Raw genomic sequence first — 25,285 nt, forward strand, 5'->3', positions numbered from 1 at the left:
TATATATATGGCATGTTGAATGCACCATCCGAACGTAATCATTGCCAGGCCCACCTGACTGGTTCCTGTGCTGGTGGCACATAAAAAGCACCCACTACACTCTCAGAGTGGTTGGTGTTAGGAAGGGCATCCAGCTGTAGAAACATTGCCAGATCAGATTGGAGCCTGGTGCAGCCGCTGGCTCTCTAGACCTCAGTCAAACAATCCAACCCATGCCAGCATGGAAAATGGATGTTAAACGATGATGTGATGCTGATGATGATGAGGCTCAGGTGCACTACAACTCATTAGGCAAAATAGTTAGAGGCATTTTGTCTATTTTTATGTTCTGAGTTCAAATTCTGCTGTGGTTGACTTTTTCTTTCATCTTTTTGGAGTCAATAAAATGAGTACCAGTTGAGCACTGGTATCCCTCACATGAACTTGCTGGCCTTGTGCCAAAATTTTAAACCAATATTATTGCTGTTTATAGGTTTCCAGTGAACAAATCAGTGGTTCACTGCCTTTTCGACAGTGAGAGAGACAAAGTATGTAACTTGGAGTAAATGAAAAACCATTCTATGATCACCAATTTTTTTCAGTTTTTTCTAACTGATGTTTATCTCTTGGTGATATACACACTGGCAAAAGATATATAGCAATGCCTCAATATACAAGCTAATTTGTTCCTGGAGACCACTCATAAAGCAAAAACTCGTAAAGCAGAGCAATAATTTCCCATAGGAGCAATGTTATAAATCGTAATTCATTCCCAGAAAAATATTTTAGCAATAAAATTTATAATACTCGTAAATAAATGGCAATAAAACAACAGTAGAATGTAAAGAATATTTCATGTAAAGTAAAAAGAATGTCAAGATCATTTATGATAAAAAATATTATTATAATTATTTTGTGAATCACTTTCACTTGCACAAGACTCATGCACAGCATCACTTGTAGACACGATCGCCAATTCATAAACACTCATAGACGGAATTGTAGATTTCTTTTTAAAAAACAAGTCTAGAATTATTTGCTTAGAAGTTTTTTTCGCTCTCTATAAATTTCTCAGTAACATGCAAAAGCATTTGTTATAGTAGTAGAAACTTTGGCACTTCATTCAAAATATGGATCTTGTGCTTGAAAATTTTATTATAAACTAAAACTCGTAAACCTAGGGTCTTGCAAAGAGGGGGTCCTCATAAAGTGAGGCATAACTGTACATACATATACAAGCTTCTGTATAGTTTCCATTTACCAAATTACACTCAAAAACTATTGGCCAACTCATGATGCCATAAGCAGGGGCTCTGAATTTTTTTCTTTCTTTCGTTTTATTTTATGTGGAAGGGCCCTGTCAGATATTTACATGCTCCTTTTTGACTCTTCAGACCTCAGACCAATATACTGGCTGAACCCTATTCAAATAAGCCTTGACTATGAGTGGGACTGAACTTGGAACAATGTTGTGAAAAGGACTCCTCAATCACACAATCATGCTCCTTCTTATCCCCTTTTTGTTTAGGTACAAACCTATATTCTTAGTTTAGTTAAAAGAAAGTATTAAAGACAAAAGGTGACATTTCTGAACAATCTTGTATTTTCTTAAAAGGCAATAGAAGTGGATTGTTGAGTTACTGGTCAACAACAACTTGAAACAAATGTCATCATCTGCTTTATAGTTTAATTTTGAATGAAATATAAAAGAGCAGATGTTTATTCATTTATTACTAAGTTATTATTTATTTATTTTCCTGCTGCTTAAATATATAAGGTGTAGTGTAGGAGGAAAGATTAGATCAACACTATTATATTCTATTCCCTACAACTACTACTATTAGCTACTACTCCAACAGGCAGTAGAACAGCAGGTCTTTTCAAACAAACACTTTCTTTCATTCATTTACTTGTTTCTGTCATTAGGTGAAGGCCATGCTGGGGCCAAGGGTTTAGTCAAATAAATCAGCCTCAGTACCTATTCCTTTTTCAAAGCCTGGTACTTTTTCTATAGATTTATAAGGCTGAACTGTTAAGTTACAAGGTAGGAAACAAACCAACACTGGCTGTCAGGTGGTGAGACACAGGCATACAGACACACACACACCACACACACACATTTTGGAGGTGTAGTAGAACTGCATCAGTGACCAGGTTGCAATTCCTCAATTCATGTGACAAAATTTTGACACCAAATGAAAAATGTCTAAGTGAAGTTATCAATCTTTGTGTGTTTTTGAATGGTTAATACGTCTTCCATACTGTAATTCTCTCTTTCTCTCTGTATACACACACACACACATCAACATAGGAAAGGATTCCACAGTTTCCATCAACCAAATCCATTTACAAGGCTTTGGTCAGCATAGGACTATTATAGAAGACACCCCAGGTACCGTGTGGTGGGACCGAACCTGAAACAATGTGGTTGTGAAACAAACTTTGTAACCACACAGCTTTGCTGTTCACCCTTTGCTAATTACATTTTTAACAAAATACCTGACATTAACTAAATTTGGAAAGTAAAACTTTGAAAGAATTTAGTGAAATAATTAACTTTACATCATTTAGTTAGCATTTGTAACATAATTAAAGATAACAGCATAAAACTGCGACTGAAGTTTTAATTTAAATATGAACATTTTAAACAAATGGTTTAAAACATGAGACAATCACAGGTGGGTTTGTCACAAAAGGGTTAAATAATTTGTATTGTAAGAGAAGACTCTTCAAGAAACACCTGCTGTTAATCCCTTCATTATGTTATTAATGCATAAGGTGTATGCTGTCATGCACCTGAGCATTGTATTCAAGAAGCTCATTATTATAAATATAAAACAAAAAGTTTTACCTGCACTGATCTGTATATGTTTATAACAACCAAAAATATTAACAATGAAGTCACAACCTGAAAGATAAAGAAATGATTGTTTGGATAAACTACGGCTGAACTGTGAATGTGTGCTTATCATTTTTAGATTTCATAAAGGATATTTGAAATTTCATACATACACACACATACAAACGTATACATTCACAAACACATGCAAACAAACATGTACAGTCATATATACGCACAAATGTACATACACTGGTACATACATGCATACACATGTATATACACATATAATGTACATAAACCCACACAGACTCTTGTACACACACATATACATCCACACATACATATGCATTCACATATTTGGACACATATATGTACATTCATATATACATACATGTACATCCATATATATACACATACATGCTTGTGTGTGCATGTGTGTGTTTGTTTGTTTAGTACCTGTAGTCGCTTTCATTCCACAATTTCTCACTAGTGATATCTAGATATCTAGTCAACAGAGATCTTCAGCAAATTTGTGCAGTATCTGAGGAAAGAAAAGATAACCTTCTCTTTTGCTTCTTCAGACACCATTGTAAAACCTTCATGCATGTGTAACAGATGAATATATATATATATATATATATATATATATATATAGAGAGAGAGAGAGAGAGGTTATGAGAGGTAATGGTGTCAATAAGACCCTAAGGTGTCAGGTAATGCTGAGTAAGTGCTATGGATAGACCATAGTTAAGCTCTAGGTTTGGTGATTAGGCGAATAAGGAGTCCAATGACCAATAATGTTTGAGAGTTTGAGTTCTTCTAGAATTAATTAATTTCATTTTATTGTTTCAACCATGAACAGTGTTGTTTTCAACAATAAAAATATCTAAGACTAAATTATTCAGTATTCTTTCTTCTTTTTTCAAAATGGCGGATGTAATATGATGGAGTTTTAGCTGCTATATCTGCCATGTCAAACGACCATGTAGAATCTCACTTGTTAGGTCTTTATTCTAGTTTTCATCTGACAGTTTACGTTCAACTCGATAACTTCTTTTAATGATCGATTCGAGCTTGTATAGATTTCGTTGCAACTTAATCATTGAACTTCTTAAGATAACTAAAACGAACAACATCCTGTTGATAATTAATGGAATCCTGACAATCTGTATTTACTGAGGATGACTTGATCTGTAATTGTTTTTATAGAAATATCAAAGACAATTTTCTCTCTTTATCTCTCTCTCTGCTGAGTACTGAAAGCAATCTAGTGTCCTATGTTCAGTCTTTAAATGTCACAATAACTACAACAGCAACAATAACAATTTTGCTTCGGTACATGTAACTGCAATTAAATATTTTCTGTATACTCAATGAAGCTGACAGCTAAACCTTAAAAGCGTTATAAGATTAATGTCAGGTAGATGCTTTATAATACTTATCTTTTATGCAGTGTCAATCCGTAACTGACTTCAGTTTATTTATACAGTTTAAAAACAACCATTAAACTTCGCAAGCGCTTGAAGAGATTGACCCCAATACTCATTTTTTTTAACACTGGTACTTATTCTATCAGTCCCTTTTGCCAAACCACAAGGTTACTGGACATAAACACACCAACACCAGTTGTCAAACTGGTGGGGGACAAACACAAAGACACATACACACACACACATATGAGTGGAGGCACAATGGCTCAGTGGTTAGGGCAGCAGACTCACAGTCATAGGATCGCGGTTTCAATTCCCAGACCGGGTGTTGTGAGTGTTTATTGAGTGAAAATACCTAAAATTCCACAAGGCTCCGGCAGGGGTGGTGGCAAATCCTGCTGTACTCTTTCACTACAACTTTCTCTCACTCTTTATTCCTGTTTCTGTTGTATCTGTATTTCAAAGGGCCAGCCCTGTCACACTGTGTCATGCTGAATATCCCCGAGAACTACATTAAAGGTTCACGTGACTGTGGAGTGCTCAGCCATTTGCACATTAATTTCACAAGCAGGCTGTTCCGTTCATTGTATCAACTGGAACCTTCGTCGTCATAACCAATGGAGTACCACAACATATATATGAAGGGCTTCTTTTCAGTTTCTGTCTACTAAATCCACTCACAAGGTTTTGGTTGGCCCGAGGCTATAGAACATAGACACTTACCCAAGGTGTCATGTAGTGGGACAGAACCTGAAACCAAGTGGTTAGGAAGCAAACTTCTTACCACACAGCCATGTCTAATGCTTGTATGCAAAAAACTTTTTTTAAAGTAAATAAAAACGTAAAAGATTTTGAGTGACATATTTACCTTTTTAGAAAAGACACTGTATTGACAAAACTGCTGGAGCCCAATCACAAATAACATACAGTAGCCAACACTGGGCAAGTACAGGATGCGTTCAGCTATTACGAAACCAACACGAAAGAACAGATTACTGGCCGGAAGGAATGGTATGAGTAGAAATGCAATGGATAAAAGAAGCAGCCTGCCAATGAAATAGAAATGAGAGAGAAAGAGTTACAAATAAAATGTAAATAAATAAATGAATGATGATAAACATAGGGGAGATGAACAAAGCAGTCTTTTGATACTGGGAAACTTATAAATACATGCAAAATATAAGAGTGGCTGTGTGGTAAAGTTTGCTTCTCAGCCACATGGTTCTGGGTTCAGTCTCGCTGAATGACACCGCAGGCTAAAAGTGTCTTCTATTATGGACTCAGGTTGACCAAAACTTTGTGAGTGGATTTGGAAGATGGAAACTGAAAGAAGACCATCATATGTATAATGTGTGTGTGTGTGTGTGTGTGTGTGTGTGTGTTTGTCCTCCTACTGCTTGATAATAACCAGTGTTGGTGTGTTTATGTTCCTGCAACTTAGCGGTTTGGCAAAAGAGTCCAATAGAATAAGTAGCAGATTTTAAAAAACAAATAAGTACTGGGGTCGATTCATTCAACTAAAATGTTTCAAGGCAGTGCTCCAGCATGGCCACAGCCTAATGACTGAAACAAATAAGAGAAATAAGATGATAAAATGTATATATATGCATATATGAGTTCCTTTTGAGTGTTGGGCCTCACGGAGCAAGGTGGTTGAGTTCCTTTCAAGTGTTGGGCCTCACAGAGGCAATGACCAAGACCTTTGGCATGTTGTGCTTGAGAAGAAAACCCATCAAGCCAAGCAAAATCACCATCGTGGCAGATACCAGTGTTGTGCAAATTGGCACCCTTGCCGGTGGCATGTAACTGCACCCTGGGGTCACACAAATGGCACCCATGTTGGTGGCATGTAAAAGCACCTATTACAATGTCGGAGTAGTTGGCATTAGGAAGGGTATCCAGTCGTAGAAAATTATGTCAAATCAGACTGGAGTCTGGTGCAGCCTTCCAGTGTGCCAGCCCAGTCAAACTGTCCAACCCATGCCAGCATGGACAACAGTGGCATGTAAAAAGCACCATTTGAGCGTGATCGTTATCAGCATCGCCTTACTGGCACTTGTGCCAGTGGTACGTGAACAAAACATTCGAGCAAGGTCATTGCCAGTGCCGCTTGACCGACTCCTGTGCAGGTGGCATGTAAAAAACACCATTTTGAGCATGGCCGTTGCCAGTACCGCCAGACTGGCCCTCGTGGCGGTGGCACGTAAAAGCACCCACTACACTCATAGAGTGGTTGGCATTAAGAAGGGCATCCAGCTGTAGAAACACTACCAGATCAGATTGTGGCCTGGTGCAGCCATCTGGTTCACCAGTTCTCAGTCAAATCGTCCAACCCATGCTAGCATGGAAAGCAGACGTTAAACAATAATGATGATGATATATATATATATATATATATGAACACTCATATATATACATATACACACAGACACATATATACATGTGGAGAGAGAGAGAGAGAGAGAGAATTCGGGCTTATGCATCACAGTATATAAACCTTGCTTCTACCTTGTCCAGTGGCCTGTACAGCAGGAAGCGCCAAGAGGGAAAGTGGTGTCTTAGTAACAGAACTGTTACCACCTTTGTCTGATATATGATATTAATGAGAAACCCAGATTACGAAGGTGACAGCCAAGAAAGTTGAGGTGCAATGACGACACCTAAGAAAGCCAGGGTGAGGTGACAGTCAGAAAAGTCACAGTGACAACCAGGAAAAATAGGTGACTAAACACCATGAAGTCAAATATATATGTGTATATAAGGATTTACTTTTCGTAATGAGATAAAAAACCAAGGCTGTGTATAATATAGAACATTTATAAATAGAATGTCTTACAGCTGTTTCCAGGATATTTATTATAACCCTTCATCGGAGACGGTGTGAGAGGATGATTAAGCAATAGTTAGTTTAGTTAAGATAGGAAATAAAGAGTGAGTGTAGGGATATTGTATTTGTAAATCCGTTGTTTAGGCAGAATGGTATACATATAAGATTCCAATACCTTGTGAATAAAATCCAATTGTTTTTAAGATTGGTAGTTGTCTTTGTAAATCCATTATTAAGATTCCAATACCCTATGAGTAAAATCCAATAGTCTAAACATTCTACAGACACATAATTCTAAAGGATGATGATGATGATGATGATCACAACTACGTCAACCAATTATATATAAGTGGGGCGTCCTGAGGGACGACCTAAATAGATCGATAGATATATGTAAGTTTTCATATTTATGCATTAAAATCACATGACATAGAAGATCCTCTCCCCACACTCTCTCTCATATCTATCTCTCGATCTATATCATCATCATCTGGTTGAGCTTGCTTATTTATAGTGTCTTTTGATTGCTAATTTCTTGTCTAGGGTTGCAGGTCCTATAGACAATTGCAGTGTCAGTCAAACTGACGGGTTTCCCAGGCCAAGATTCATAAAAGTGTAATTTGTTCTGCAAAGTGGGAAGAAAGGACAAAGAAGTATTTTTTTCATGTTATGCATTTCATTCCCCACCACCATCCTGCTTTCCAATGATTGTGGCATTTCCACTCTTCTCAAGGCTTCAAAGTTTCACCATGACCCTGGCAGGGTAACTAACAGGTATTATGCATTGCCAAAGGGCGACCTGTGATTTTGTCTGGGGCTGCTTATTGAGTATCACAGCTAACCTGTATATCTACAAATCATTCCTCTATCCGCAAACTGGGGACCTGATGAATAGGAGTTATCATCACCACACCATCATATACATACAGGCATACATACCAACATATATATGTATATACTTAAAAGGTCATCTGTTATGGCCAGTCAGAGGGTGGCCACTGGTTTTGCACCTACAAAGCACTTAGCTAAGTGTGATATCAATGGTCACTCTCTGATTGGTATTAATAAACTACTTTCTAAATATATTACTGTTTTAATGCTTTAGAGTGTGCTTCCTTTTCAGATATATGGCTCAGTGGTTAGAGCATTGGGCTCGCAATCATGAGGTAGTGAGTTCAATTCCTGGACCGGGCTCTGTGTTGTCTTCTTGAGCAAAACACTTTATTTCGCATTGCTCCAGTTCACTCAGCTGCAGAAATGAATTGTGATATCACTGGTGCCAAGCTGTATCGGCCTTTGCTTTTCTCTTGGATAACTTTGGTGGTATGGAGAGAGGCTGGAATGCATGGGCGACTGCTGGTCTTCCATAAACAAACTTGCCCAGACTTGTGCCTCAGAGGGGAACTTTTTATGTGCAATCCCATGGTCATTCATGACCAAAGGGAGTCTTTATATATATTCTATGGATAGGTTTTATGATTTATGCCAGTTCAGTTAGTGGTGACATTTTGATGTAAGAACCAATTTGCATCAAAAGCCAAGATAAATTTTGGAGAAGATAATGAAATGTTAAAAGAATATCCTGTATTTTTCAGTTTGTAACAAATGATAGATAAGTAAAAATATGAGTAAGTTGAATAAATGATTACCTCTTCTGGTGTCCTGGACTACAAGTAACAGAAACATGTAAGAATGTGCAAAATCCTACCCAAAAGAGTAAGACAAGAACACATCTTGGATCAAGGAAGGATTCGATAGTAGGAATACATCCCATCGACCAATCAAAACAAAGCCACCATGGGTTTAACAATAACCATACATTGAGAGCATACAAGTAACTGTAGTTGATGGACTAGAAAGGAAGAAAATAAAGAAATTGCTTGAGTGTATATATATATATATTTAATTATTATATTGTAATTAAAAAGACTGAACATTTTATTGTGCACATAATTATTACATTACATGAATATTTCATTCCAAGGCATGCAAGCCATAAAGAGAGAGATGCTGCCAGAAGATATGATTTCAGAAAGGAATATAGCATGCAGGTAGACATCCACCATGGCTCAGTTCTTAGTTCTCTCTAATATGTTATAGTTCTCCAGGTTGTATCATAGAAGTTTAAGACTTGTTGCCAGTGGGAACTCCTGTATGTTGATGATTTAGTTCTCGTAGGTGAATGTGTCAAAGAAATATAAGAAATTCCAAACTAGGAAGCAACATCCAGAATTAAGAGGCTCCAAAGTAAACTTAGCAAAGACAAAATTTTTAAGTAAAAGTTAAAAAGACAGGATCCTGCTATAATCAAAGAGGTGGCTTTGCTCAATATACAGAAAAGGAGTTGGTAGGAATTCTGTGCAGTGTACCAAATGTAAACAAAGGGTGGATGAGAAATACAGTGACATTGCTAGACAGGCAGACACAAAAGAAAGATTTTGCTTGCAGCAGAGATACAAGAGTTGTTAGCATGATGCCTGTTGTAATCTTTCATGCAATATATTATAGAGATTGAATATATCTCATATATAATCACTTAATTTGTTGTGAATTTCTAAAAGTATTAATTTTACAAATTGCCATTAGTTTATTTCAATGGATTTTCATATGAGGTGCATTCCAGAAGTTTTGGGACTTTTAAGGAGAGAGACAGTTATAACTGTCCAAGCCCTTTAGCATTCAGATTATTCTGTCAAATGTCATTGCTTATTCATTCAGATTGCTTTGAATTAATCATGCATTATCTCGTAGTTTTGAGACCTAAATGATATAGTTGTTTATCATAAGAATAACATTGTAGGGTAGGTGTGAAACGTCGAATTTATGTCCAAACATAAAACAAGTAGAATATTTGGGCCAGATATGGTGGGTTCAAATGCTAAAGGGTTAAATTATTGTAATTTTAATATGTCATTTCTGTATACTTAATAAAGTGATATGCCCAAATTTTTTTAATTCCAGTTTGAAGGAGATGACAGCATTTTGAACCCTAACCCTTCCAAAACCTGCTGGTCATAGCTAACTAGTTTGTACAATGCAGTGCGGGTGACACATGGAATTTCTTCGAGCGAGATTGTTGCCGGTGCCCCTGAGCTGGCTCTTGTGTGGGGTTGTTGTAGGATTTTCGAGCGGGATCGTTGCCGGTGCCCCTGGGCTGGCACTTGTGCGGGTGACACATGAGGTTTCTTGAGCGAGATGAGCGTGGCCGTTGCCAGTACCGCCTGACTGGCCTTCGTGCGGGTGACACGTAAAAGCACCCACTACACTCTCTGAGTGGTTGGCGTTAGGAAGGGCATCCAGCTGTAGAAACTCTGCCAAATCAGATTGGAGCCTGGTGTAGCCATCTGGTTTCACCAGTCCTCAGTCAAATTGTCCAACCCATGCTAGCATGGAAAGCGGACGTTAAACGACGACGACGACGAGTCAGGGCATGAAGACAATTTAGAGGCTTACTCTGCAATAAAGTTTTCTGTTAACTGGGCAAAAATGCTACATAAACATATGAAATGCTCCAAACTGCTTACGAATTAACTTATGTGAGCCAAGCATCAGTTTTTCACTGGCACAAGAGGTTCAAGAACAGTAGAGAGTGGGTAAGAGATGATGGGATGTGTGTGAGGGACAATCAGAACATCAGAGCTGGTTGAGAAAATTCGTAATGTTTTGGATGAAGACCATTGTGTGTTTATAAAGACAATAAGTATACACTTTCAAGTTGGTGTGGCAACTGTGCAGAGAATTAGTCATGAAGATCTGAATATGTGCCAAATTTGTGCAAAGTTTGTTCCCAGAATGCTCAGTGATGGACAGAAGGAAAGACATATTGGTGACAGTATTTATGTCTGACTACTCTTAATTCTTTATCTTTCTGCTTCCAGCCAAGCTCTGCATTCTTCTGAAGTTTCATTTTGTCAGTTCTCTTGACTTCCAGATTTGTTTACTAGTTATTTTCTCTCTTTCTCTCTCTCTCACTATCTCCCCCTTCCACAGGTTTATTTATATAATCTCCCCCTTTATAATATTTTCTTTCTTCCATCTCACTCAGCATAGCCACTGCTTTCTCATTCCATATTCATCTAGTGTGACAGACAGAAGGCAGCAAATGATAAAAGAGAAATGTGACTTGGCATTTGATGTGTGTGTGTGTGTAGCATATTATATAAATATTTAATTTTATATAATCGTTGTATTATATAGACATCTGTATTATAAAGACAGATATATACAACTGTTATATTATTAGATATAATATTTTTATATCATAGAGATATTATACATACTTATGAATATTGTATGTATTTATGATAGGATATATATTATTATGTTTATTCATGTATAACATAAACAGGGGAACCATTTCCAAATTTCATTCAATTGACCTTTTGGTCAAATGTATAGATCAACAGACTGAGAAAGAAAGAAAAAAAATACACACACACAGTAAATTCTGATCAGTGCATTTTCATGTGCTTATTGAAATCAACCGTTATTTATCATACATCAAAGTGGGTCTTTTTTGAAATTCCTGACAAAGATCCTCCTGATCCATGATAAATGACTGTTGATTCAATGATCACATGAAGATGCAACAATCAGAATTTATAGTATTTAAATAACTTCTTTCTAATGTACAGTTGAACAAAAGGCCAATTGAATTAAACCATGGATTGGAAATATAATCACTGTTTACCACAAAATAAACAAAAGCTAAATATAAATACATATATATATATTATTACACATAATTATATAATATTTATTATATGTAATATATACACAAACACACACACACATAGAGAGATACATATTCGTATAATTACATAACATGTTATGCAGTGTAAATAGTAAAGGTTTTTTTCTCTCTCCCCTCTTCTCTCTCTATCACATGCACACAACTAAATATTTTATGCTTGGAGAGATAGGAAACTATATATTTTTATTAGAACAATTATGGATGCCCTTCTTACTCAGCCAGCCACAAAGTAGGAATGAAACCCCATTTTTTATTCCAGTTCTATATTTAAGAGATGAATTATGTACATTATTTACATATGACGGATATTTTTTATTACTCAAACCAAACTTGAGCAAGTGATGTCTTGTGTTTCCCCACTAACTCTCACATAATGCAAACAGATATATCCTCAGTGTATTAAATAGACATCTGTATTATATCTCACACACACACACACACATATATATATATATATATATATATATAAGGGAAAGAGAAACATACATCTAATTATTTATTTTCATCATTAAAAAAATAACGTAAAGCACTTTTAGCCCTCTATATGATTTGGTATTTATTCATCTATTTACTACTGTATAGCTACAGCTGCGGTTTTTCAACAGCTGTATCACAGCAAGCTGTGAAGGGTGTAGGAACATGCTGTTAGAGAGGTCACAGAAATTTGCAGACATTTCAACAGATATTCTTTGAGATCCAGATTTTAAATGGCAATCTCTGAAGCATAGATATTTATAAGGTTACCATTTTGGGAACCAATTACTGAGCTGACTCTAAAAAAAACAAAAAAAACAAAACAAAACAAAACAAAAGGTTTAAAGATCATTGGTTCAATGTATCAGACTCCATTCTACAGAGGTCATGAATTCAGTATTAAGGTTTTTCACACAAATAGTTATACAATCTGCTCATGAGCAAAGTACATAACTCCATAATCCTATTTGGAAATCTGTGTAGAAAGCAATAGAATTATCCTTTATTTGACTTAGACTATCTCAATATCCATCTCCCTCACCACCACACAAACATACAGCTTTCTCTGCCTTTATAAGATTTCTCATTCTCTGCAACACGGAGACAACACTTCACAAGTTTATCAAGTTACTTAAAACTAGTTTCATTTATAAGTTATACCGAAGATCAACTAATGTGATGTTCTCTACTTAGTTGTATTGACACATGAAAATTTATTGCAAACATACAACCAGTTTAAGTATAATCCTGTACCTGCACACACACACACACATGCACGCATACGCACATTTTGTATAGGTGATGTGACTAGTTCATTTCTGTTGACATACATAGCTATGTACAATACCACAGAGTGTAGTTTATGCTTTTAAACATTGTGTGTGTGTGTGAGTGTGTGCATGTATCTTTGTCCCTACCATCACTAGACAAACAGTGTTGGTGTGTTTATGTACTCATAACTTATTGATTCAGTGAAAGAGGTTATTAGAATAAGTACCAGACTTTAAAACAAGAAAAGTGCTGGATTCAGCTAAAATTCTTCAAATTGATGAACCACCATAGCTGCAGTCTAATGGTTGAAACAAGTAAAAGGTAAAAGATAAAAGATCCAGGAGTTTTTTTTTTCCTTAATATCTAGCATTAGTATACTTTTCTACCAGATTATATGCAAAAAACAAAAATAAAAAAAACAAAAACAAGGAAACTATAAATAAATTTGAGAATAGATTATGACTTACTCTGAGGTAAAAACTTGAGACAAATGAATGTGGATTATCAACAATCTGAAACGTTGGAGGTTTGAATCCCATCAGCTTCCATCGAAGAGCCAATAACAGAATTCCAGAAACCATCAATATGAGGTGTCGTATAAGTAAAGACTTCCCCCAACAAGGCACTTTCTGAAATTATATATTAATTAACACATATACATCATCATCATTGTTTAACGTCCACTTTCTATGCTAGCATGGGTTGGACGATTTGATTGAGGACTGGCAAACCAGATGGCTACAAATATATATATATATATATATATATCAAAAGGTAATCTTTATGTCCAACTTAACATGAATGTTTTGTTAGAACACCAAATACTGCATAATTTACCTAGAGAGAACCTCTTACATGAACTCATGGTGCATAAAAGCACTTATATTTACATCACTGACAGATGAGAATCATCTGCTACAACCTCTGGAACTGCCAAATTAAGTGACTTAGTCCTGTTTTGGGTTCCTTGGTGGCAGATGTCTAGTAGCAACAAAACAGCCAAATCTCACTGTCAACAATATATAGAATTTTAGTGTCTTTTCAGCTACTGATTTCGCAAATAACCAACAAGTTTATTACGAAATGAGTGAGATTTGGCTGTTATGACACTACCAGATGTCTACCATTGAGGAACCCAAAATGGCAAAATCATGTGATTTGGCAGTAAGCAGCTGCAGCAGACAATCCTTGTCTGACGATATAAATATGAGTGCTTTCATGCACTGTCCTGCAGTGTTTGGTGTTATAACAAAACATCCACATGAAGCAGGACATAAAGATTGCCTTTTGATGTTAAGACTATTTCTGTCACAATTATTACACACACACACACACACACACACAAGAATTAAGATGAGGATTCCAATAGAATCAGGTACTTGAAAGTCATGCACCAGGTAGGGTTGAGTGATGTCTGTGGTTCCAGCCAATGGTTGGTTGGAGTCGAGATATCGGAGAATATTTTGGTTTTGTACACAGAGAAAACCAACCCTATGAGTATTTAGCGCCTAAGGAGCTTGTCCATGTTATGCATTACTTTTAATTTTCTTTCACCCTATGGTTGATTCATATATCCCCTTTTTTTCTCTCAATAGTTTTTTATGACCTCTCCTAATCACCACCATTCTTACCCTACTGTAAATTATGTTGAAAAACCTACTCAAGTCTACCCTTGTTCTAGACTAACAGACTCCTTCTCTCCCGGGGCACTGACCTTAGATATCGTATTATACTCTCTCAAGAACTACATTTTAATGACTAATATTGTTGGTCATTTCCCTTTTCATAGCTCGGCCTCGACAGACACACCTCTGCTGCCTTTCTGGGATACCCCTTTGTTCTGTAAAATTTATGTTCTCATCTGATGATTACAATCTTTTATAATGATATCATGTTCTCATTCTTCCTTAAAAGTTATGTGAGAAACAGCTGTAATGAGTTGACACTTATCCAATGTGCATTTTTATTCACTTGAGCATATATATATATACATAAAAATAAAGATACCCCTCAATCATGAATGACCATGAGATTGCACTTAGAAAGTTACCCTCCAAGGCACAAGTCCAGGCAAGGTTGTTTATGGAAGACCAGCAGTTGATCATGCTTACCAGCCTCCCCTCTCCATGCCACCAGTGTTATCCAAGGGAAAGGCAAAAGCTGATACAGCTTGGCACCAGTGATATCGCAACTCATTTCTGCAGCTGAGTGAACTGGAGCAATGTGAAATAAAATGTCTTGCTCAAGAACACGACACACAGCCCAGTCTGTGGATCAAACTCACTACCTCATGATTGTGGGCCTGAGGCTCTAACCACTGAGCCATGCAACTTCACTATATACATATATATTTGTAATTTATATATCAGTCTTTTCCTGGAGTTGATTAAATGCAAATGTAACAATAATTAACAGCTCATCATAATATATCGAGTAAAATCCCATTACACAATAAAAGCGGACAAAGTCACTCACAGGAATCAAACCAGGCATCTGCTGTAGAACAAATAGCTATGATACAATGCCAGAGACACTCACCAACTTTTAACCATGAAATTAGAAGCTTACAAGCAAGTAACAAATGTGTGTGTGTGTGTGTGTGTGTGTGTTTGTGTGTGTATGTATATATATATATATATATATATATACACACACACAAATTTGTTTAACATTGTAATGTGATATGTATTCAAGACAAATAATTGATTTATATATGTTATTAATAACGTATTATGAATTAAGCACCAAATACAACCAAGGTGTTACTAAATGGTTTCATATTAATCTCCTGAATGAAAGAACAATTAAATAATCACCAGACACTTATAAAGCTGTAATAATAATATACACAGTCTATTACTTTATATTGAGGATGCTCATTTTCCAAACTTATAAACTCCCTTCAGACACACACACACACAAACAAAAGCACATACACATACATGGTTAGTCCACATTACTCTTTAAGGAGCATAAGGCTAGTTTCCTTGATTTTCTGGTGTATATATTCCTCCCTGGACAAGACGCTGGTTTGTTGTAGTTTTACTCAATTTTACCAGCTGAGCAGATTGGAGCAGCATTTGTTTTGCTCAAGTACACAACACATCATCTGGTCCAGGCATTGAAACCACAATCTTATGGTCATAAGTCTAACACCCTAACCGCTAAGCCATGCAACTCCATTACATACATACATACATACATACATACATATATATTATTTGGTCTAAAATGTAAAACTTGAATCTTACAAAGACAGACACAGTCTTGTTTTCCAAAACAAGGTATAAAATAAGTAGGAATGGTATATCACAAGATATGCCTATAATTCAAAAATATAAATCATATTCTCTGCTTTTAACAACTTACATTTGGTATTTTCTGGTTCTTTATTAATGATATGAAATGTAGAGGATCAATACGGCATACAATTATAATATCATAGGCACTGCAGATACCCTGAATGCAAAAAAATAAGAGGAAACAAGTGATGAAAATGAAATCATCCGACAATCAATAGATGGATGGTTAGGTCTGTAACAAAAACAATTATGAAGTATAATATGGAGTCCATCTCTTTCCAGTTGGAAACACCAGATATAAGTACTAACACTTTTCTGACCTTATTAGTTTGATAAATTTTGAAAATTATCAAGAATTTGGAAGGAGTTAGTAAAATATAACTAACGTAGTTATTAAGCTAGTGTTTGGAACATGGCTTCATAAACAAGTTCTTAGATGAAATTATGACAGGTTTTAAATTAATATGAACACTGTAAAATTAAAGGTTGTTTATCATGAAATCAGGTGATCCCAAGCATGTTGATATCAAAAGGGTTAAGGAAGGAGATGTAGCTTAACCAGGAATTAAACCTATATTGCAAACTTGCAAGGAACTCAATCATATTGCTATCTACAAATAAATGTTCTTTGACAAAATTTGATCGACAATACAGAATGGGTGTCTTTCTGTTTCTGTCTACCCAATTCATTCATAAGGTTTCGGTTAGCCTAAGGCTATAGGAGAAAACACCCACTTTAGTACCATGCAGTGGAACTGAACCCAAGACCTCATGGTAGGGAACCAAGCTTCTTCACCACATTCCTATGTCATTGATTTTATTTATTTTTTTTTTTTGTTGTAAGGTAAACTTGTTCTTATATGACCTCATCATTGAGCAATCAAAAAGTTTCTTTCTCAACTAAGAAGCTCTGGGTTTGAATACTTCAGCACAATACTTTGTGCAGGTTTCTTCTGCTATAGGTACAAGTATGGCTGTGGTTTTGTGTTCAGTCTCACTCTGCAGCACCTTGGGCAAGAAATTTCTACTATAGCCCTGGGCCAACCAATGCCTTGTGAGAAAATCAGGTAAACAAAAAACTGTGTGGAAGCCCATCATATATATACATATACATATATATATATATATATATATATATATATATATGGCGTTAGGAAGGGCATCCAGCTGTAGAAACTCTGCCAAATTTAGATTGGAGCCTGGTGTTGCCATCCGGTTTCAACAGTCCTCAGTCAAATCGTCCAACCCATGCTAGCATGGAGGGCGGACGTTAAACGATGATGATGATATATATATATATATATACCTCCCACTCACCTTTTGCAATCTTGCAAACTTACTCACCCACTCACCCTATCTAATCCTTGGTCCCACTTCATTTATATACACCACCCTGTAACTTGAATGTACCCAGCCCCCGTCACATTTTCACTATCTCTCTCTTCTACTGAAGTAGCTACATATCTTCTTTACTGCAAGATGTCTATTTCTGTCTATTATTTCTATTTTCAACAAGTCATATCCAGTCCAAACAATCTACCTGTTTAACATTTTGAGCCCTTAACACCGGTTTACCGGTGGATGGCTTATTTTTCTCTATACCATAGCACCGCTCTATACTGTAGCACTGGTGGAGTGCCAGGTATATGGTCAAATAAGGTTCAGGAGGTCAGCGCTCAAAGGGTTAATGTTCAAACCAGTTGGGTTTGACCTCTCATACCTAAAAATAAACCATCACATTATCAAAATCTCAAAGCAATGAGATAATGCATGATTGATTCAGAACAATGTGAATAAAGAAAGCATTACATTTGCCAGAGTAATCGGAATGCTAAAAGGTTGAGGTTGAACATTATGACTTACCGAAAAATAAGTTTTAAATTCTATTCTTAAAAGACAAATTAGTCACATAAACTTTTTCTAGAGTTGAAAAATATTTCAATTGACTGCATTTTGTTAGAACCTTCTAATTAAAATACCAAATAGATCACTTCCTTGACAATCACAGGAAAATGGAAAATTTTAAGTTGAAATAACAAAAAAAAAAGTATAAAAAACAAAAAGGAGGAAAAGTATTTCATCTACATTATGAATATGTAGATGAAAAATCGTATAAATCTCAAATTATTCCCACATTATCTATGTCAAAAGCCAAGCTCTATGACATTTTAGCTGTGCATCACTTGAGCAAAAAAACTACAGTAAAAATCATTATACACTTCCGTCTGTAATTAACTGCTAAAATTCACCTAATTTTCTTCCTGGAGTGTATCCATAGTTACCTCCCTTGAAGACAAACCAAGTAAATTAGCTCACATATTTTCCTACTTGAACAAATGATATTTATATAGCAAGGGTGTGTGGGGAGGTGAAACACAAATGAGATAATTCTCTTGTCTAAGTTCAAATCTTTTAGAGGTCAATTTAACCTTGTAACTTTTTAGTTTGATACAATAAGCACTTCTGACATATTAGGTTTGAGTTAATAATGCTGTTTCCTTAAAACTTGACCTTATATTAAAAGAAAAATATTTATGGAATAAAGTTAATGTTTTTCTCCTTAATGTAGTGAAGCATAAAAATATTTATTTAGAAATAATATAGCGAGGAAAAGACTAACTCATTGATTGTAATTATTTAAATTGTTTTAGCAAGTATGGAAGACAATTTGGAGCATGTTTTGGTCTTATTAAACCTCATCATATAAGAAGACTTTCTGCACTTACCAAAGTAGGTATGAAAGAATCACTAAGTAGATGTAAAATATTGTATATGAGTAGGTATGAACAATTAGCATATTTCAAAACAACTATATCATTAAAGTTAATTACTCGGCGGCCATCTTCAAGAGAAAAAAAGAATATTTAAAATAGTGCTAACATATTTAATGACATGATGCTTATACTTCATTGAAGAGGTTTAATAATAACAGAACATGTCCAGAGTTGTCTCATGTACTTGTTAATTACAATAATATTACTTATGAAACTAATATTGTTTTCTGTCATCATCATCATCATCATTGTTTTAATATCTACTTTTCCATGCTTACATTGTTTGATCAAATTCAGAATCAAATCATTAGGATGATGGGTCCTCTACTTCCTACTAGGTTGACATCTTTGGCTCGTTATCAAAATGTATCTTCACTGTGTCTTTTCTGTAAGTGTCTCCATGGTCATGACTGACGAATTAGTACCCTCTGCCAAAATCTTTAAATATATCGCCCTCTTCTCTTCTCAGGTGCATCGTTTCTGTGCTGAGATTCCTGTCAGTCATAAGTCCTTTCAGTTTAAAGCCTCTTCTTCCGAATTACTGCTCTCTGGAACTCACAACCATCATTTTGTTTTCCTCAGGTCTACGATATCTATTCCCTTAAGCTTTCTGTCAATTGATATCTTTTCAATTTGTAGACCCCCTCTTTTCTTTCTTTGTAGTCCATTATGCTACAGTGACTTCAAACCTTGTCTGGGATAAAATTGTATTAAAACAAAACAAAACAAAAAAATACATGGATCAGTTGAGACTATCCTGGAGCAGCATTTCCTACAGTCAGATGTCCTTTTTGATACCTGCTTCCAAGGAAGATAATAAAACCCCAGTCTATCAAACTCCAAACAGTCCAGATAGGATTCAGTGGAGAACTGGAAACAAAATAACACTGCCTGAATTAATCTTTTAATAGGTCAGGATGTCAAGAAGCCTGGACATGCTTTAGAAGTGAACTGCAAACAAAAGCCTTGCTATATGAACAATGAGGCTTTTGTTTATCATCAGTGAAGTTGAAGGCAAATGACAAACTTATACAAACACATACACACAATATCACCATCATCATTATCATCTAAAACCGTTTTCTATGCTGGCATGGGTTGGCCAGTTTGACAGGACTTGACAAGCAGTACGGCTGCATCAAGCTCCAGTGAGTGTATGTGTGTGTGTCTATACACACACACATGGTAGGCTTCTATAATTTCTGTCTATCAATTTCACTCACAAGATATTAGTTTTAGAACAGGACACCACCCAACACCACCTTTGCAGTGGAACTGAACTCTTAACCACATGATTCTAAAGCAAACTTCTTAACTACACAACCAAGCCTGAAATATTTCTAATTAGACATTCCATGCTTATCACATTGAATATGCTAACATTAACTTAAACTATTATTTTTCATGCAGATGATATCTCTTGAGTAATTAACTTCAGAGATTTAATTAATAGAGTAAAGAGGTTGAGTGCCAATAAATAAAAGATAAATTCCTGGTTAAACAAATTAATTACATAGTTTTGAAATTTTTAAGTCAAGATTAGCTTTAGGCTGAGGCATGGCTGTGTGGTTAGGTTAGGAAGCTCATTTTGTAACCATGAGGTTTTCAGTTCAGTCCACTGTTTAGCACATTGGGTGTCTTCTTACTATAGCTCTGGACCAACCAATGCTTTGTGAGGGAATTTGGTAGACAGAAACTGTGCAGAAGCTTAACATTTATGTGTGTGTGTGTGTGTGTGTGTGTGTGTGTGTGTGTGTGTGTATATATATATATATATATATATATACTAACACTCTCGGAGTGGTTGGCATTAGGAAGGGCATCCAGCTGTAGAAACTCTGCCAAATCAGATTGGAGCCTGGTGTAGCCATCTGGTTTCACCAGTCCTCAGTCAAATTGTCCAACCCATGCTAGCATGGAAAGCGGACGTTAAACGATGATGATGATGATATATATACACACACACACTGTTGTCTGTCTTTGTCCCATCACCACTACTTGATAACCTGTATTAGTTTGTTTATATCCTGTAATTTAGCAGCTTGGCAAAAGAAACTGACAGAATGAGTACCAAGCTTTAAAAAATAAGAACAAAGGTCAACTGTTTGGCTAAACCCTTCAAGGTGGTGTCCCAGAATGGCTGCAATCCAATGACTGAAACCAGATAAAAGATCTCATTTAAGCCACATCTTTCATGACCTTGGGAAAAACATCATTGTCTCATTTTCATTTCTTCTCCCTCCATTAATTTAAATCTCTTTTTATCTGTTTATACTTAATGAGCGAGCTCTTGATAGGCTGGACCAAAAATTTAGCTCAACACTTAGCTGGAACCATTTCTGTTGAATTATCTCTCTAATGTTCTGAAATAGGCATGAAGATTATAGCTTCCACCTATTCCTCACCCACAACAATCTCAGGTCTTTCACTTCATTCTATAAATAAAACTACCTTTCATCCCTTCTTGGTTGATCAAATTAGTGTCATTCACACAGCAGGATTGATTCAGTTTTTTTGAATATGAGCCAAGAGAAAAATAATAATAAATAAATAAATTACTTTGCAATATTGTTTTGAATGTCAATAAGAGAGAGAAAGAGAATCAATGTCACTCCTTGATGTGCTAAAATTAGAATCCAAATCCCCAGCATCTTTTAAAGATCAGGATATAAAATATGCAGTCCTAAATAACTTTTTACCAGAAAAGACAAAAATAAATGGTTCTGCTCAGAATGATTTTGAAAATAATAGATCTGTTTGGGCCAAATAATTGCTGGTATTTATTTGTTTGGAGAACAACATAGAACCTGTGAAGATTTAATTGACGCAGTAATCATAGGCATTCTAACATACTTACTATAACGGTTATACCTTGCTCCTTGCACAACATTGACGATGCCATAAAGATTATGCTTCCTGTAAACCAAAGCCAAGAAAAGTTGGCAGGAATTTCTGTTAAACAATTTTTATCTGCAAAAAGAAAAAAAAGAGCAATAAAATAGATACATAAATCAGAAATATATAAGAAGAAGGAACGAAACCATTAACACCTTCATGACTGTATTTATGGAGAATATTGTGTTTGAATTCATTTTGAAAAATAATTAAGAATTTGGAGGGATTTAATAAAATAACTAATTTTTATTATTATTATTATTATTATTATTATTATTATTATTATTATTATTATTACTAGCTGACCGCATGCCACTAATAATGACAGTTAATTGTAGTATTTTATATATAAATAAATTACAAAGTAATAATCACACATACAAACATTCGCATGCTTCCCTTGCACACATACACACATATACTCAGAGGTGAAACGCTGATTTTTTTTCACCCCTTCCTTCCTTATTCATTTATCACCCCTTCTTTTCTCTCATTGCTGTTACTTTCTCTCACTCCCTCTCAGTCAGGGCTATTACTCTCACTTAGCGGCATTTTGTTTGTCTTTATGTTCTAAGTTCAAATTCTGCTGAGGTTGACTTTACCCTTCATCCTTTCGGGGTTGATAAATTAAGAACCAGTCAAGTACTGGCGTCAATGTAATCAACTATCCCCCTCCCCATAAATTCCACACCTTGTGCCTATAGTACAGAAGATTATTATTATCATTATTATTATTATCATTATTATTATTATTATTATTATTATTAAGGTAGTGTTTTGGAACATATATTAGCAAAAAGATATTTCAAAACATTATTATGGCAGGTTTTGATTTAATGAACACTTTACAATGGACGCAGAACCAGAACACAGGTGTGTTGGTATCAAAGGGTTAGCATAAGAATTGCAATGTCCTCAAGATGTATCTAACACAAAAGCCCAAAAGTACTGATATATTCTTTTGTTGTCTTCTTGCTAGGTCACTTTTCTCTGCCCTCTACATCTGTAACCAGCCTAAAGCACATTTCCTCTCTAATATCATCCTACATTTATTTGCACTTTCCTATTCAGACTGTTGTAGCTATCTCACCTACATACAATCTCTGATGAGAAATCACTTCTTCACCTTGCTTGTATTCCTACTTGCAGGTTACAATTATATATTACATATAAAATATACATATTTCATATATAATACCTGCCTTATTCCTTCCCAACCTCTTCAAACACTCTACAGGCGAAAAACACTAATAGACTAGAAATATGTACTTTTAGAAAACTATAAAACATTTGGTCTTGGCGACTAATACTTATAGATCATCGTTATCATCAATTAACGTCCACTTTCCATGCTAGCATTGCTTAGATGGTTTGACAGGAGCTGGCATGCTTGAAGACTTATATATCGTTTGCTTGGTTCTTTTTTTTTTGGCTTTTTTTTTTTTAAATAGGCGCAAGAGCAGCTGTGTGGTAAGTAGCTTGCTTACCAACCACATGGTTCCGGGTTCAGTCCCACTGCGTGGGACCTTGGGCAAGTGTCTTCTACTATAGCCTCGGGCCGACCAAAGCCTTGTGAGTGGATTTGGTAGACGGAAACTGAAAGAAGCCCGTCGTATATATGTATATATATGTGTGTGTGTGTGTATGTGTATATGTTTCTGTGTCTGTGTTTGTCCCCCCAACATCGCTTGACAACCGATGCTGGTGTGTTTACGTCCCCGTAACTTAGCGGTTTGGCAAAAGAGACCGATAGAATAAGTACTAGGCTTACAAAGAATAAGTCCTGGGGTCGATTTACTTGACTAAAAGGCGGTGCTCCAGCATGGCCGCAGTCAAATGACTGAAACAAGTAAAAGAGTAAAAGAAAGAGAGAGAATATAGGGCTGGGAAGACTGTTTAGTCTCGTCAAGGACATGACAACCTCTCACATGCTTTTGCCATGATAAAATGTGCCCACTACACTTTGTAAAGTGAATAGCGTTAGAAAGGGTATCCATCATAGACACTAAGTCAAAAATGAATGCATAAATGAGACATGGCCCTCCTGGTAGGCAGGGCTGATTCAAGGTATGGGCAAGTTGGGCAGTCACCAGGGGTGCCAAGGAAGGCATGACAAATACAAGGAAATTTCTATGACCGTCAGCTTGTACACACCCAAGTTCAGCTTGCCCGAGGTGCCAGCAACTCTGGGGCTGGCCCTGCTGGTGGGCAGTAACTCCAAATAAGGAAACAAACCCTGACAACTCATCTGACACATGCTACCATGGAAAGTGGATGTAAAATTATGATGACGATGATGATGATGGTGATGATGATGATGATGATGATGATGATGATGATGATGATGATGATGATGATGATAGTGGTGATGATGAAGACTTACCTGTATTGCATGCCTTGATGTAAGATAATATAGATAATGTAACAAGTAAAGCACAAAGTAAATCGGCACGTCCAACAACACCAGCAACCTGGAATAGAATAAATAACACTGGCAGGTTGATGGAGGCCTCAAAGAATTTCTATTTCAATGAAAAATCATTGCATATGCACCGTTATGAAATTTCAGTTCTGGTTATATAGATAAAATCTGAAAAGCCATATTAATGTTTGTATAGTTTCAAATAATCTAATAGGAAAATGATATGGTAGCCATTGACTCCATCATCCTTATATGTAATTCAATCTATTTTTCTTATACAAACTACTGTCCGCATTAAATATATATGAGAAAATATTTATAGCATTGCTCTAAACTAACTTAAGGATCTTAACCAATGGATCACAATTTTAACGTAATTGAGTTTTATTTAACTTTGGATGAAAGATTTTGAAATTGCATTTTTGAGCAAAGCTAGAAATAAATTGTTATATAAAATCAGTTTATTCATATGGTCTGCTATGTGTTTATATAATAAGTATTCACAGGTTGTTAAATTGGTTTTGCCATAGCTGTCCCCTATTTGCAGTCATCTCCTTTCTTACTCCATCTTTATTCTTTTCTCCGTGAAATTATTATATTATTGTTGCAACAATGACATGGCTAAGTACAGGAGTGGCTGTGCGGTTAAGATGCTTACTTCCCAACCATGTGGTCTTGGGTTCAGTCCCAGTGTGTGGCACCTTGGGCAAGTGTCTTCTACTATAGACCTGGGCTGACCAAAGCTTTGTGAGTGGAATTAGCAAATGGAAATGAAAATAAAGAAGCCCATCATATATATATATATATATATATATA

The 25,285-nt window shown here is 35.8% G+C and overlaps 1 protein-coding gene across 4 annotated transcripts in view; it reads right to left on the reverse strand.

Annotated features, from left to right (window-relative positions):
• The window catches only part of LOC106881469 (protein O-mannosyl-transferase TMTC4), a 119,142-nt gene that overhangs the window by 15,654 nt on the left and 78,203 nt on the right, over window positions 1-25,285 (reverse strand). For all 4 annotated transcript variants that reach the window (XM_014931875.2, XM_014931866.2, XM_052966927.1 and 1 more), the window contains exons 4-10: window positions 24,431-24,518; window positions 22,010-22,122; window positions 16,446-16,535; window positions 13,544-13,705; window positions 8,728-8,930; window positions 5,120-5,297; window positions 2,831-2,887 (exon numbers count right to left, since the gene is read on the reverse strand). In XM_014931875.2, the coding sequence (XP_014787361.1) occupies window positions 2,831-2,887; window positions 5,120-5,297; window positions 8,728-8,930; window positions 13,544-13,705; window positions 16,446-16,535; window positions 22,010-22,122; window positions 24,431-24,518 (891 nt within the window). The remainder of the gene's footprint in view (window positions 1-2,830; window positions 2,888-5,119; window positions 5,298-8,727; window positions 8,931-13,543; window positions 13,706-16,445; window positions 16,536-22,009; window positions 22,123-24,430; window positions 24,519-25,285) is intronic.

The sequence above is a fragment of the Octopus bimaculoides genome, chromosome 4, assembly GCF_001194135.2.
Source record: "Octopus bimaculoides isolate UCB-OBI-ISO-001 chromosome 4, ASM119413v2, whole genome shotgun sequence".
Lineage (NCBI taxonomy): Eukaryota > Metazoa > Mollusca > Cephalopoda > Octopoda > Octopodidae > Octopus > Octopus bimaculoides.